This window comes from Myotis daubentonii, chromosome 1, assembly GCF_963259705.1.
Source record: "Myotis daubentonii chromosome 1, mMyoDau2.1, whole genome shotgun sequence".
Lineage (NCBI taxonomy): Eukaryota > Metazoa > Chordata > Mammalia > Chiroptera > Vespertilionidae > Myotis > Myotis daubentonii.
The window spans coordinates 26,253,463-26,269,991 of NC_081840.1; the positions used below are offsets into that span (position 1 = coordinate 26,253,463).

Genomic DNA, 16,529 nt, shown 5'->3' on the forward strand with positions numbered 1-16,529 from the left:
TGCTGGCACATAGGACAGTTGATATGAAAACTGAAGAATCTTTCTTAAATGAGAGCCATCCCACTTCATTGTGGGCACCGAGGCAGCAGCTCTGCTCCCTGTGGCTGCAGAGCAGGCGCCCTCCTTTGAGGAACCACGTAGGTGTTGGGATGGGAGATAAGGAAGAGGTTGGGGTCTCCAATGTTCCCTGCAACCTCTGAGAAGTTAGGGTGATCCTAGTCCCAGGAGAGGGTCAGAGATGGTGCAGCAGGGCAGGCGTGAGCACCCTGAGGTGGGAATCCGTTTTTCCAAACCAGGAAGGGCGTGGCTGAGCAGAATCATTCCTCTTAGGTGCATCCTCCCTGGTATTTTTCTTTTTAATCCTCACCCAAGGATAAGCTTTTTTAATTGATTGAGAGAGAGAGAGAGAGAGAGAGAGAGAGAGAGAGAGAGAGAAGAGAGAGAGAGAGAAGAGAGGGGGAGGGAGAGAGAGAGAGAGAGAGAAGAGAGAGAGAGAGAGAGAGAGAGAGACATTAATTTGTTGCCTCCCATGGGCCCAGACCAGGAATTGAACCCGCAACCTGAGTATGTGTCCTGACCGGGAATGGAACCCACAACTTTTCAGTGTACGGGATGACACTCCAACCAACTGAGCCACCTGGCCAGGGCTGTCCTCCCTGGCATTAATCCATGCCTCTGTCATCATCTATTCCCCCACAGGACTGCAAGCACCTTGAAGACAAGGGCCAGGATGCCTTGTTCACCTCTGATTCCCTGGCACCCTGCAGGGTTCTTGATGCAGGGTAGGGGTTTAATGAATATATCTTAAATGAATGAGGACACCACACAGGGAAGCTGAGAAATCGGAGCACATAATTAAGGTGGCACTTACTAAGTGCCAGGCCCCATTCTAAGAAACTACTTTTAGTAAATAATCAAACCCTGTATCTACCCTGTGATGTGGGTACTGAGGCACAGAAAAGTTAAATAACTTGCCCACGGCCACACAGCTAGTAAGCAGTGGAGCTATATTTGAACCCAACATTTAGACTCCGGAGTCCGTGGTCTTAACTCCCGTGATGACCACCATCCTATCTTTCCTGGAAAAGCTTCCTGGCATATTACACCAAGCTCCTCGCCCACCTGAGCCCAGAAATCAGGACCTGTAGGACGCCAAGTATGAAACTGGCAAATACATCAGCAACCTGGCAACCAAGACATGGGTGATACAGCGGCCATACTAATAATGGTCAGCCTCCCTCCAGTTCAGTCAACATGTAGTTCATGCCCGTTAGGTGCCAGCTCATTAGATGTCAACAAGACAGACATGTTCTTTACTCTCTAGGAACCGAGTGAATGGCATTAGCCATCCATCATTTGCGATGTGCCTGCTCTGTGCCACACCCCATGTACCACCAGCTCTTTCTTTCCCTTTAAAATGGTTTTAGATTTAGAAATGCCCCATATTAAAGACAAAGAAATGCCCCGTATTAAAAAGAAAAAACTCTTTTTTAACATGAGCCTCGTGACTAGTTATGCCCATTGTACAGGTGAAGAAATACGGGCTCAGAGAGCTTAGCGGTCAGGTCACCTGCCCCATGGTACCCACACGTATTTACAGGTGTCTTCGGGCAGCCCCTGCTCTGGTGGCACAGAAGTGAGTAGCACACACAGTCCTTCCGCACGTGGGCTGTGCATTCTAGTGGCGGGGTGAGAGGGAGAGCAGTGAACACAGAAACAAAACCATTTCCAGGAATAAGTGTGGGGAAGGCTGGAGAGAGGGATGGAGAGAAGGGCCAGCATGGTCAGCTCCGGTGTGGGAATGGGGGGCGGGGGGCGGTCTGGGCAGAAGGGACGACCTGTACAAAGGGCCTGAGGCAGGGCAACTTGATGTGCTGAGGGAAGACAGGAGGCCAGTGTGGCTGGAGCACAGTGAACGGAGGGGACAATATGAGATCAGTAAAGTGGGGGATTCAAACCCACGTCTGGCTGACTCCAACACACACCACCATGCCGAAGCAGCAGTGTGCCAGGGGGCTGCACAGGGATTGCCTTTAGAAGACCAGGGTGGCCCAGGTTCCAAGCCCCTCCTCTAAGGGTATGGAACCTGACCATGCAGCTTGAGTTTTCTGCATGTAAAGAAAAAAAAAATAATCATTGCCAATTCTGATGACTCTCAGAGGTCTTTGGGGGAAAACCCCATCAGGTAGCTTATGAAAATTAATAGTCCTAACACTTGGTCTTTGAAGTGGTCTTGGTATGCAAGTACTCACCAGCAGGAAGCCATTTCAGAATTTAGCATTTCTCTAATAATCATCACTGATGTCTTGGGGTTTTGACAGGCCCTGGGGACAGCTCAGCTCCTCCCCCACACCCCCACGCTCACTCGGGCAGAGGACTGTGCCTGCAGTGATAGGGGACTGTGAAATATCAGAAATGCCACAGGCCTGTGTCCTGGGAGAAGAGACAGCGATGCCAATGTGTTTGAGCAAGCCATGGCTCCTGGGTCATGTGGGCATGTGCCGGGTCACAAGGAGGAAGGGCCAGGCTGGTGGCATGACCACATAGCCCCGCTGGGACAGAAAAGATGGACTTCCACCGCTAAGCGCAGAGCACGGGAAAGTGGGGAGGGTACACACACAGAGCACTGGGGTCCACGGGCTTGGAGGTGCCTCCGGTCCTCCACTGCCCTCATTCTCCATCTTCATGCAACTGACACCCAGCAGCCTTGAGGTACCAGCTCTTTCTTTCCTTTTAAAATGGTTTTAGATTTAAGGGGTTTTTTTTTAATTCCCCAAAGTACAAAGACTAAGGATCACCTGGTCTGCCACCAGAATTCAGTTTAACATTTTGTCAGATTAGCGTCAAGCCTCTCCTTTAAGAACACAACTGAAATAAGCGTTACAAATAAATTCAGACTCCCTGTTGGTCCCCTCCCCGTCTCTCTCCAGCAACACTCGCTGCCCTGCGTGTGCTGTGCATCCTCTTTGGTCCATTGTTATACTTTAAGATACACACACACACACACACACACACACACACACCCATCCAGGAACAAGAGACACAATTGTTTTGTATCATTCCAATTTGCATAAATGTATGATACTAAATTATCTGCACTCAGGGGTTTTCCCCCTCTGACATCATGTTTTTAAGCTCCATTCATGCTGATATATATTGATCTAGTTCATTTATTTTATAACTGTAAGGTATTCCAGCCCAGGTGGGTGGGCCTGAGTCCTTTGTCTGGAGCTCAGGTAACGCCAAGGCTTCCCCTGACCTCAGAGGTTCTGCTAATCTGAGAAACTTAAACCAACTGCAGGGACTCTGCCCAGACCACATCCTTCTAGTCCATAAAACCCTCCAAACCCCACTCGAGCCCCTGGATCATCCCCCCCAGCTCCTGCCTCACCCCACTGCTTTGTCCAACCTGTGCATACTTCTTTGGCTTTTTAAGGTTTTCCATCCCAAATTCAAGAAATGAGGAAATTAAAATCCTTCACAAAGTCTGTTTCCCCCCATAAGCCATGCCAACAGGTGGTGGGATCCTGAGAAGTTGGCTCTCTGCAGACTCTGAGGCCAGACAAGCCTGGTTGAACCCTAGCTCTGTTGGCAGATGACCTGCCCTCCCTGAGTCAGGCCCCTTGTCTGTAAAGTGAAGGTAGCAATACCCAGGTCACAAGCCAGCTGTGACAGTTGCAAGGAAAAGTAGATGACACACAACTGGCACATAGCAGGCAACCAAAAAGGGCTCTGCCTTTGCTCTTCTCCTGTCTCTTCTCAAACCCGCAGTCACAACGGGTCTCTCACAATGTAATGAGACCACATCACCCCTTTGCTAATGTGACTTCCCAGATTAGGTCAAGAAGGCTTTGCAGAACCTGCCTTGGCCTCCAGGGGTGCTTGTGCTGGAGGTAGCCAGCCGCCAGGGCACGAAGACACTCAAGCAGAGAGGCCCCTGTGGAGAAGAACTGTGGCCTCCTGCCAACCGTCAGCACCAGCTTGCCAGCCATGTGAAACGGCCACCTTCGATCCTTTCCATGACTGCAGCCCCAGCTGACAGCTGACTGTTACCTCATTGAGAAACCCTGAGCCAGGACCACCCAGCCAAGCCACTCCCAAATATCTGACCCACAGACACAATGAGGAAGAAGAGATGATTACTGTTGATTTAATCCACTATTGATTTGTGATGCAGCATTAAATTAGTAATATACAAGTTAAAGTTTTGTCAGATTGGCTTCGAGCCAATGACAAGTTGTGTTGTTATTACTAACTTGTGTATGAATGCTAGTATCGCCCTACGTGTTAGACGCTATTCTAAATATTTTATATGAGTTAATTCATTTAATCTTCATAGCAACCATCTGAAATGGGAACTCTTAGTACCCCCATTTTACAGGTAAGAAAACCGAGGCACAGAATGCTTAAATAACTTGCTAGTAAGTGGCAGAGCTGGAACACGAACCCTGACGCTCTGGCTCCAGCCGCTGTGCCCATAACCACTATCTCATGCTGCATCCGTGAACAAAGCCATAATCAGACATGTGGCATCAAGAAGCAGGAAATGATCTCAAATTTACAGAGGCCAATTTCAAGGGAGGTAAGATGAGGGAAAGAAAAGAAAAGAAGCCAAACCTTTTCTCTTTCCCCAGATCCTCCAGGTTTCTATCCTTCTCCTTGGATTTCAGCTCTAACCACCTCCTCTGCCACCAGTGGGCTGGTCCCGGACCAGAACCAGCTAACTCACCTCCACCAAGTAAGTAAAATGTTACACAATGTCTACACGGTGTTTTAAAGCTCTTGTCGCATCTCCTTAGTTAGGGTTCTGATCCATGGAGATGACTACTTTCCCCGCTGCCCATCTGCTGATTCAATGCAAGTCTCGTCCCAACTTCTTCAAATTGGCCAACGTCTTAAACCATATCAGGTAGAGCAAAATCACGCAAAGAAGACAACTTCATCAATGCAGGAGCCGCAAATACAAAGCGCACGTTCTCCGGGCCCCTTCCTTGCCCTTTGCAGACATGGCTAGTCAATCGCCTCTTTCCCACTCAGTCTGGATGCAGAAGCCTTCTGCCACCGCGCTCCCACTGCCACTCCCATAGGTTCTGAGCTGGCAGGAGAGCTGAGGCCTATCTGTCATTCTGGCTCTAACAGGACAAAGATGAAACACCAAAGGCAACGGACTGGAACTAATCTCTCTCCTTCCCAAGGGAGTGAAAGGCTTCCGGTCTCCACTGCCCTTACCCCTCCCCCAAAACCCACTGTCATCGCAGCCAGAGCTTAGAAGGGATTTTAAAAAGAGAGGACACTACAGAAAACATTGACCTGGGTTATAATGATGGGATGCGGACAAGGGCCCATGCTGAGAGGTGCCCCGTGCCCGTAGAGCAGGGGTGGGGAATGTCTGGCCCGCGGGCCGTATAAGGCCAGAGAAATCATTGGGTCCGGCCCTGCCAAGGCTTTAGGGGCGAATTAACTAAATGTTTGACCAAATATTGCAGGCTTATTTTTAAGTCGATAATTTTGTATGGGCCGTGAATAATGTTACAAATATCCAACTGGCCCCCGGCAGAAAAAAGTTTCCCCACCCACCCCTGCCACAGATGCTAGTGAATTAGGAACTCAGCAGCAGATGGACCAAGAACTATCCTGAAGTCAAGGTAAACCAGGAATGCAGCCACGTTCTTTATAAATAACTTTCCACTGAAACTTCTGAGCACTTTTTTAAAAAAATATACATGTATTTTTATTGATTTCAGAGAGGAAAGGAGAGGGAAAGACAGAAACATCAATGATGAGAGAGAATCACTGACCAGTTGCCTCCTGCACGACCCCCATGGGGATCAAGCCCATAACCCAGGCACGCACCCTTGACCGGAATCAAACCTGGGACCCTTCAGTCCGTAGGCCGATGCTCTATACACGGAGCCAAACCGGCTAGGGCACCTCTGAGCACTTCAGAGAATGGCTGTGAACACATGTGAGACAAGAGCTGTCCAATGGAAATACAGTACAAGCCACATATATAATTAATATTTTTCTACTAAACATATTTAAAAAGTAAAAAGAAATAGGTAATATTAATTTTAATAATAGTTTATTTATTTAGCCCAATATGTTTAAATATTATCATTTCAACAATACTCAGTACTTTTTAAAAATCAGAGGTATTTTAATTCTTTTTTTTTTATACTAAGTCTTTGAAATCCAGGGTGTATTTTACGCTTACAGCTCATTTCAATTTAAATACTAAATTTTCATCAAAAATGCTTGATCTGTATTGAGATGTCATAAATTTACATTTGGAAATATAGATTTCACATATTGAAGTTCTTCTAAACACTCCTAAAAGTTTTCCAAGAACTGAAATGAGTGTCTATGTTTAATTTAAATCAATTAAACTTAAATTAAATGAAAATTTCCGTTCCTCCTGTTGCACTAACCACAGTTCAAGTGCTCAGTGGGCACATGTGGATGGTGACTACTGTCAGGGCCACCGCAGGTCGGGACCATGGGGGCTCTGCCTACCCATGCCAGATGCTGACCTCCCCTCAGAGCCCCTGTGCCTATGCTCAGGGAAATGAAGGTCTGGCTCCTCTGAGCACTCCTGCTCAGGCCTGTCGTCCCACAGCTGGCTTCACTCTCTGACCAGGCCCTTTCTTACTCTCTCTGTTTGGCTTGCCCACAGCACTGCACCAACACTGGCTCTCAGATCTCTGCAGTTCTCAGGCTCGCCCACCCCACCTGGCTCCAAGCCCCCGCCCCAAGGCCCTGCCTTATTGGAAGAGCTGTCCAGGTGATGCTATCTTCTCTGCTATGCAAACCAAAACAAAACAAAAACCAGGGTTGGCAACCATGGGGTGCATCCAAGAGGAGCCATTTCCCTTTGGTGTTTGGAAAGAGGGCCCTTACCATTTCATGCCCCCAAGGTGGCACCAAGGCTGTACTACAGCATCAGCATGGGCAGCTTCTACTCTCTACCAGCCGAATCCCTTTGGCTTTCCCTCCAAAAGGTCCTCCATCACCTTCCCCGGTCCCTGCAGTGTGTCTGCTCTGTCCCTTGGTTCCCTTTCTTCCTCTGGTCTCTGGGGCTGGTGAACTAGGTCAGGGCTGTGGTTCAGTCCTGACGCCTCACTCCTTCAAGGCACCAACACCACCGCAGACATCACTCATGGATCACATGTTCTTTCTCCTGAGCCTCTGGCTGGGCTCTACCTCAAACTCTGGGATACTGTTTCAGCCTCTCACATTCCCCCCCCCCCCCAAAACCCCCATCCCAGTGAGAGATTTCACAGGAAGGGGAAAAGATGGCTTTCAATGAAAAAACCTGGTCCCAGACGTCTGAGGCACTAGAACAGCCGTGGGCAAACTACGGCCCACGGGCCGAATCCGGCCCGTTTGAAATGAATAAAACTAAAAAAAAAAAAAAAAAAGACCGTACCCTTTTATGTAATGATGTTTACTTTGAATTTATATTAGTTCACACAAACACTCCATCCATGCTTTTGTTCCGGCCCTCCGGTCCAGTTTAAGAACCCATTGTGGCCCTCGAGTCAAAAAGTTTGCCCGCCCCTGCACTAGAAGCTAACCTCCCAGAAATGACCACAGAGTTGGCACCTTTGGAAGGTCTCCTCTGGCTGTGGCACTCCAAGGCCAGATTCCCTGGAAATGAAACACCTTGAAATGTCAGACATTTATTTAAAGAAGCCAAAACCCAGAGCTGCTGCGAGAAGATAAGGGATGAAAAGCTGCACTCTGAAAAGCACACCTAAAGGGCGTGACCGACAGGAGTCTGGGGTTGAATGTGTACTGGTATGGCCTGAACCACTAAAACAGAGCGCCCGCCTCAGCCGGGGACCCATGAAGCCATATCCTACCAGTCACCAGGGCACCGGGAAGCCACCTGAACGTCTCAGACACAGCCTCAGACAGGCCTGGCAGAGCCATCTTCCTGACAGCAGCCCTTTCGCCCACTGCCTGCCTGAAGAAAGCTGCGTGGGGTCCTTGATCCTGCCAGGCCTGGGTGCCCACCCCGGTGCAGGTGCCCACCTCTGTGCCCGAGGGAAGGTCTGGACACTTCTGCCTTCAAGGGTCTGTGTGTGCAGAAGGGAACCTGCGGCAGGAAAGGGCAAGAATTCCAGGTTACCACATGGCCAGGAAACATCCCTTCCAGAGTTCCAAATGCACCTGAGGACACGATGAGCCAGCCGAGAAGCACAGGGCAGCTGGATCGGGTACCAACGCACAGAGGAACTCTCCATCCCACACAGATCCCTCCCTCTAGGGAAGCGGTTCTCAACCTGTGGGTCGCGACCCCTTTGGCGGTCGACCGACCCTTTCACAGGGGTCGCCTAAGACCATCCTGCATATCAGATATTTACATTACGATTCAGAACAGTAGCAACATTACAGTGATGAAGTAGCGACGAAAATAATGTTATGGTTGGGTCACAACATGAGGAACTGTATTTAAAGGGCCAGAAGGTTGAGAACCACTGCTCTAGGGGCAGAGCCCTCCCCATCCATACCTCTCCAAAATTTCAACAAGAAGGCTTTTGACTTTTAAATCTCTTCAGGCACCAGCACCCACCATGCCCCCCCACCAACTTCACACTCACACACACACACAAACACACACTCACACACACACAAGTACCGCATTGATCTCACATTATAAAGAAATGAAGTGTTCGGCCATGGAACATTTCTCAAAGAGCTTAGGTTTACCTGTTTAAGGACCGACACTGTTTGACCATACTGCTGGAAAATTTTCTGAGCTGAATGACTTAGGTCCCGGGTGTACCCAGCCCGTACTCGGAACGTGATTTATCACTTCCTGGTGACTCAGGGACATGTTTCTGAGCCCATCTTTACCTCAGCCTGTGAGGCCTTCCACTTGGGCCACTTTTACCCTTGCTTACGCTGTCCCAGCCAAGCGCACCAAGCACACGCCCTGCAGCGATGTGCCCTCGGCTTTGGCTACCTGGCACACTCTCTCCCTCAATGCCTGCAGGGCTCAAACACCCTCTTAAAGGCCCTTCTCGGCCATCTTCCTGTCCCCTTCTACTGCTTTCTTTTATTTTCCTCCATAAACACCCCGCTCAGGTACATGCGACCCGGCATTGCCCTGACACGCAATGGGCAGGCCCTGGAAGGTAGGACAGGCTACCTGTAAACGCTCCCCAGGTTAAGTGAGGGAAAGAAAAGAAGGGGCTATGGGAATGTAGGACTCAAAGGGCCTCAGAGGGCAGGAAAACCTCTGTGGGCCTCTGTGCCCAGGAGCAGGGAAGATGCTAAGGACCAGCACTTCCTACTTCGCAGCTTTGCCTCTGACCAGTCTTGGCCCCTCTCCTTCCCGCCTGGCAGCTCCGAGGAAGCAGGGAAGGACAGCACAGCAGCAGCGAGGGGTTTCTTTCAGTCGACCCTCCGCCCTGACCTCTGCGTGTTTGGCCAGCCCTGCATCCAGGGCGCCAGGTCTCATGTGGTGCAATAATTGGACACTATTTCAGACTGTTCCAGAGCTGCCGACATCCCAGGGGACAGTGCGGACAAGGAGTCTGTTCCTCCTCCTCCCACTGCTGTGGGGAGGAGGCGCTGACTGCTGACAGGGAGTGTGAAGAGAAACCCTGGTCGGCCTTTGGGCCTTTCGATGATGGACGGGCTCAGGGAGAAAGTTCTCCTTCTGGTGAAAGGAAATCTCTCTCGCTGCAGCTTTCACTCACTGACCCCAGTTCTGTTCCTTGGAACCTTACAGAATCATTCAAAGAAGTCTCCTGCCTTTTCTGTTGGCTAAATGCGAAGCATTGATGGGGGATTCAGAAATGAGAAACACGGTTAAGAAGTGTATCCTTTATTTGAGGAATCAAGAATGATTTTATTCAGTCTTCAAACAGTTTTAAAAATAATAATCTTCAGCCCTAGCCTGTTTGGCTCGGTGGATAGAGCATTGACCCTCAGACAGAAGGGTCCCAGGTTTGATTCCAGTCGAGGGCACATACCTCGGTTGCAGGCTTGATGCCTGGCCCCGGTCAGGGGGCATGTGCAGGAGGCAACCCATCAATGTGTCTATCACATCGATGTTTCTCTCTGTGTGGCTCACCCCCTCCCTTTCACTCTCTCTAAAAATCAATGGAGAAAGTATCCTTGGGAGAGGATTAACAACAACAAAAATAATTATCTTCATGCCTTTATCATTATAACATTAATAGGTGCTTATTATAGAAAATGTTGGGAAGAGCCAAAAGATGGAAGGGGAATTACCCATAATCCTACTTTACTAGGGCTAACATTTCGTTCTACATGGTTTTGTGTTTTTTCCCCAACAAATGTTTATGGAGTGAATACAAAGCAGGGGCTGCTCTCGTTGCTCCAGGAAAGACGTGCTGATGCATCAGACTTGGATCTTGCCCTGAAGATGCCTCAGGGGAAACGAGACACACGCATGGCCGTCAGAGGCAGAAATGCTGGGTGTCAGAGGCACGCACTAGTTGCCAGGTCATGAATCTCTGCAAGCCTCACTTTCGCGCATGTTAACTGGATCGACAAATGGCACCTTCCTCACAAGTTGTTGAGGGCATTCAAAGCTTGTAAAGCACCTACCACAGCGACCAATGAGTCAGCCACCATAAATGTAATACAGAGGTAACAGCGATTACAGAGGCTTGGTGGGTGCAGAGCCAAGACCACAAGTCTCTCTTAGAGAGAGACTAAGCCGCTTGTTTCCAGAGCAGGCTCTACACCAAGCATGTCAAACTCAAGACCCATGGGCCGCGTGCCTCGTTTATTTGGCCCATGTTAGCCTTTGAGTTTGGCATGCTTGCTCTACACCATCTATAACCGCTTCAAGCACGGTGTCTGGTTTGGTGAACTGAATTACTGCCCAGCGTAACCATCATTGACTCTCGTCTGAAAGCTCTGCTCCCTGCTCGCTTTGAGAAGTCTTGGGTCGCCTGTCTGTTTAGCTCTCTTGTGTCTTTGCCCTGCTGTTCAGCGGGAAGGTGTCTCAGGTCTCAAGAAGCAGATGGGGATAAAGCTTCGATCTTCTCACTGTAATGAACTGCTGGTCTCCAGGCTCACCTCTCACCCCAGGGCGGTTTCCTCCATTACAGCAAGACAGACAGTGCCCCGGGAACTCAGCGCAGCCTGGCCTCTCAGTGCCCCTTCCACATGGACCTAAATGGCACTTCCAGAGCTCCACTCGCAGAGCCAACCAACAGCCACCAGAGAAGAAAGCCAGGCCCAAGGCCCTGGGAGCAGCCAGGGGTAATCCCTGTTAAGGCACAAAAATAAGGGACCGGAATGAGCAGCGCCCTACAACCAATCCCGTGCCCTTGGGCTCCTCGGGGCCTCCCGGGGAGGTGACTCAGGCTGCAGGGCCCTTACCAGCCTTGGTGACTCTGTGCTGTCCCTAAGGCCCACGAGCAGGTCTCAACATGACCCAGGACGGGACCCCAGTGACGGGAAACCAGGCCCCTTCGATCTGAACATTTGGCAAAAGGAGTGTTTGCGCTTCTCCCGCCCCACTCCCTTTCCCGTGTGCAGCACCTAGATAAATTTAATGTAAAATCACTTTCTGTCATTTAAGCAAATCATATTCCCACCGTTCAGAAATTCGCACGTTATAAATAAAATATAAACCCAGACAGATCTGATTGAAGCCTCTGCTCTCAGAGGACAGCGCTGGGAAGCCATTCTTTCCTGCGGGTAAGGAGGGATCCCCGCGAGGCCTGGGGTCACCGCGGGACCTTCTCCTGACAGGGGGTGTCCCTCCACGAGCCAGAAGCCTCACAGGACCCTCTGGGAGAGCTCCCTGAAGGCTACTCATCCACCTCTAGAACTGAATGCGCGTACCTAAAGGTCAACACATCTCAGAAACCATCTCACACAGAATAGCCAAGGCCCAGAGTTGCTAAGTGCTTTGTCCGGGGTCCCTCAGCAGTATCCCAACTGGAGGACAAGAAACTCCAGCTTAGAAAAATGCTTGCCCAAAGCTTCCCTGGTTCCAAACAGGAAATGTTGCAAATGAGCACACCGATCTTGAAAACATGTCTTTTAAAAATACTTCTGTAAAGTGAAATTCCATGTCCCACCTGAGCATCCCGCCTTAGCCTGCTAGAGAATTCCTATATGGAAAACCTGCGTCCCAAACCCACCACACACGTTCTTCCTGGCGGTGAGGCCTGAAGGCTGAAGGCCGGCCCTGCCTGCTTCACCGCCTGTTTTTGCTGCCGTCCAGGCCCTGTGGCAGCGTGTATCCATGTGGACTCAAGTGGATATCCCCAAGCCCAATGCCTTGCCCATGAAGTGCAGCATGGAGAAATCACAAGCCCTGCCCCAGCCTAAGAAGCCAATGAGGGATGCAGTCAGTATCTCCCTTTAGTTTTACCAAATCCATGACCAATTTTTCCCATCAAAATCTGTGACACATGGGCTGACAGCAGGACAGAATATTAAAAATCAGGGCCTCTCCGAGAAATCCAGGCCTTATGGTTACCATGCCGACACCCCACGATGCCAAACAAGTGCCTCTTAGGTCCAGAAGCAACTTGGCTGGCTGCGGAATAACCCAGACATTGTGAACACAGAGCTGCCTCCTGGCCCGGCTGCTTCGCAGACCCTCCCTTTCCCAGCTCAGCTCTCTGATTCCCCAGGGGAGTGGAGATGACGATGCCTGTCTGAATTTTCTCATCCCCTGTCAGCAGGGCTGGCCACATCATTCCCTAAGAATCTAAAAATCCCCACGCAGCGTCCTGGCCCAACTAAAGAGAGCCCGCCGGGTTTAGGAATGGCAAGACTAGTGAGAGGTGAACCACAGAGTTCAGGGAGAAAGCCAATCCTCAGCTGCACCTGCCCCTTTGAAGTTAAACAAAGGGTTCAACTCCAGGAAAGGCTGAATATGCATTCCCCTTTCTCCTTGGTTAAGTCGGGCTGGAGCTGGGAACGAATGAAATATGAGACGGGTGTGAAGCTAGGACCACTGACTGCTCCCAGAGATGGGCAGTAAGCTTACTTCACTCATCAAACCAGCACTTCAGTCTTGCTGTGTGCATCCGTGTGGGGATGCAAGAAGCTTCCCGCACAGTCCCTGCGTGATTGCTTACATTCAATGAGGAGACGCGGCAGACGACTGGAATAGCACTGAAGTGAAATACCTCAGAAGACAGGGATACGAGGCAAGTCTGTGACACAGGGTGTGCCTGGGGACCAACGACCATGGAGCAGACACCCAGGGCTAAAGCTTAAGAACAGGAGGGAGCTGGCTGTGCCCCTATGTGGCCCGAGAAGGCTCTGCCACTCACTCCCCAGGAACTTCCACTCTCCCTCTCCTCCTGCACCTCGACTCCCTAGCTCCTCACACTTTAACTTGGCTTCCAGTTCACAGCCCCTTTCTACTCTGCAGCAAGTAACACCCCAGGGGAACCAGGACAGGGGGAGAGAGAGGGTGTTCACTAGAACTGCCCCTGCCCAAGACCTTAAATTGCCCGCCCTCAAAATGAGTGCTGCATGCCTCCAGCAGTACCATCCCCTACCCCCCACCCCCACCCCCCTCCTCACTATCCCGGGGCCTCAGTCTGAGCAGCCTTCTGGGCTGATCTCCAAAGGCCCTGGGAGGAGCCGGGGAGAGGTTCAAGAGCAAGGTCAGGATTCTGAGGCCGAGGTAAATGTGATGAGACCCAGCCTGGGGCTCTGAGCAGCAGCTTCCCTGTGCTCCCTTCCCTTCCGTGTCCCCTCCTCTCTCCCCTCCTCCTCCTCTTCCAGCTCAGACCCTCCTCCCATCGCCTCACACAGAGGCCAGAACATCTGGCCAGCCTGCCTGTCTCCTGCCGCTCTGGGCCCACCTACCCTGAGACTCAGGATAGAGAGGGGGGCAGCACTTGGCTGGGGCTCCCTCAGGACCTGGGGCCGCCGCTGGTTTGGCCAGTCCCACTCCAGTCTGTCCGTCCACCCAGATCCCCACACTCTGGGGTCTTGACACAGGAGGCTTTTCCTCATCAGCCTTCCTGTCCAAACATCCACACGTGCTTTGGAACCAGTGTCCTAGAGGCAGGGACCCTCGGCCCAGAAAGGGACATTCCACCTACTCAGGCTCACTCCCAGAGTTCAACCAGGCAGGGGGCTGGGAATTGGGGGAGGGGGCTGGGGATAACCCAAAGTCTCCTCAGGCAAAGCCAGGAAATACGGTTCCTTTGCAGGGATCTTTACTTCTTCCCAGTGGGTAACGAGGCAGAATCTGGAACAGGATGGGAACATGAGAGCACTTCCACACCGCCCCCCCCTCCCGCCCCCCCCCCAACCCCCACACACACCATATTCTCGGGGCTCAGCTGCCCCTGCACAAACATCTCGAATTCTCCACACAAGCCTTGGCCCTCCTGACCCTGCACCTCCCTCCCCAGGCTCACCTCTCTGCACGTCAGAATGGCTGCCCAGCTCCACTCCCCACCCTCGGCCCCATACTTTGCTCTTCCTTCTCCAGGTCCTCGTCTGGCCAGGCCGCATCCGCCCAGCAGCTGGTCCCCAGGGTCGTCCAAGGCTCTCGCCCACCACCCGCCCCCGTTGGAAGGCTGGAAGAGCAAAGCCCGCAGAACGCGCCGCGGATCCCGCCTCAACAGGTGCCCCAGCCACAGATCGTCACCCCGCGCCCCGGCAGGCACGCCCCCTGCAGGACGGCGGCGACTCCGCACGCCCCAGCCCAGGTCCCCAGGGAGCCCAGGGCCCTCGCAACTCCGCCGAGGCCCTGGTCTCTGCCGCCTTTGTTTCCCCGCTCGCCTTGACCTCTCCAGGCTGACCTCGTGAAAGGAAATCTCCGAGCCCGGGCACAGACACTGCCCGCTCACCTGTCGTGATGGGGTGAGGGGCGCGTACAGGATGAGACCTTGCCCCGACCCAGAGAACCCGGGGGTGTTAGTGGAGAGGACTCCGCGCCGAAGAAGCGGGTTCAAGCTGAACCGAGCTAAGAAGGGGACGCAAAGCCGGGCGCAGCCCAGGGCGACCCGGCCTCACCTAACGCCCCCACCCCCACGTCCTCGGCCCCCAGGAGGTTGGAGAGGGTGTGCGGTGCGCATGGCCACCTACGCGCTTAGCCGAGCGCAGTTCCCACTGCCGGCTCGCTGAGCGCAAGGTCCAGCCACCTTCCCGGGCGGGCGAGGCACCGGCCGGCACCGGCCACCCCCGGCCCCAGCCCGGCAGCTCAGTGTCGAGAGAGCCGCCACGTTCCCAGTCGCGCGCGCACGCCGGGCCCACCAAACTTGCAGCACTTTCTCCCAACCCCCACCCGCTGTCACCCTCCCTCCATCCTTGCGCCCCGGCCTCGCTGGCCCGGTGGAGGTTGCCATAACAACATGCAGGAATGCTCCAACGTATACAAAGCCAGCAGGGCGCGGCGAGCACACCGCCCCCGGCCCAGCCCCACGCCCTCGGCAGCCGCGCGGGGCTAGGACGCGCGCCGCGGCTCACCAGCCGGCTGCCCGGGCGCACAGAGAGGACTCACAATGAGCGGGATGGTGCGGTCTTCGCGGAGCTGCTCCGGCCTTCCGCCGGCCTTCTGCGCGCCCCGGCCGCCAGAGGATGCGGCGTGGGCTCGGTTGTCCTGCCATAAGTAGTAGAAAGTGCCCAGGATCCAGGCTACGGTCAGGATGGCGATGGCATTGGCGCGGATCTTCCTCATGGTGGGCGGGAGGGCGCCCCGAGTGGGGGCCCGGGTCGGCGAGCTCTAGGGGTCGGGGCGGGGGCGCTCGCAGCCCCAGCTGTTTGTTTTCGCTCGCGCCCGGCTGCTCAGTCCTGCAGAGCAGAAAAAGGAGAGAGGTGGGGGTTGGGGGGGTGATAGGGAGAGACAGGCGCGCGGAGCGATCCTCACGGTCCTAATGCCCTTCAGCCCCGCGCGCGCGCTCCCCCCGGCGCCCATTCATTCGCGCGCAGCGCCCGCCCGGCGCTCCAGCCCCCTCCAGCTGTCCCGGCCGCTGCGCTCCGCTAGAGCAGCGCTACCGGTGCGAAGCGGCGAAGGAAGGCCCGGCGAGGCGGACGCCCGTGGCGGAATGGCGACGAGCCAGAGTCTGTCTGGGCTCCCAACGCTAGGCGACAGAGCGCCCGGCGGCTGCCCCCGCGCGGCCTTGGTCGGTCCCGCCTACCTCCATCCACCCCCGGGCCGAGCGGCCCGGAGTCACCGGCTGGAGATGCGCGACCCCGACCCGGGCCCGCGCTGCGGAGCTGCGGATCCGAGCTGCGCTTGAATTGCGCTCTAGCGCGGGGTTTAAGGTGTGTTCGGCGAGTCCTTGGGAAGGGGCGGCTGGGCGGGAGGAAAGTCTCGAAGTTTGCACCGGAATCCTCTTCGGCGTCCCAGGGACCCGCCTCAGGAGAGAAGGGTGGCTGGTGCGCTTGACATTCGAAGAGAGGGAAGGAGACGCGACGCTGCTGCACAGCCAGTGAGAGGAGAATGGGGGTCCACCCCACCCACACCTTCCAGCTTTCATGGTGCTTCCCTCCATCCTGCCTCAGTGTCCCCTGGACAACCCTGAGGCCATTTTCACCATTCCATCAGGAAGAAG

The 16,529-nt window shown here is 53.3% G+C and overlaps 1 protein-coding gene across 2 annotated transcripts in view; it reads right to left on the reverse strand.

Moving 5' to 3' along the window:
* GALNT16 (polypeptide N-acetylgalactosaminyltransferase 16) overlaps positions 1–16,052 on the reverse strand; it is an 83,045-nt gene extending 66,993 nt beyond the window's left edge. The window contains exons 1-2 of one of the 2 annotated variants that reach the window (XM_059692257.1): positions 15,970–16,052; positions 15,476–15,765 (exon numbers count right to left, since the gene is read on the reverse strand). In XM_059692257.1, the coding sequence (XP_059548240.1) occupies positions 15,476–15,652 (177 nt within the window). In that variant the 5' untranslated portion in view covers positions 15,653–15,765; positions 15,970–16,052. Of the gene's footprint in view, positions 1–15,475 lie in introns of both variants that reach the window. The other variant, XM_059692248.1, reaches the window with a different exon arrangement.
* Positions 16,053–16,529: the final 477 nt, after the last annotated feature.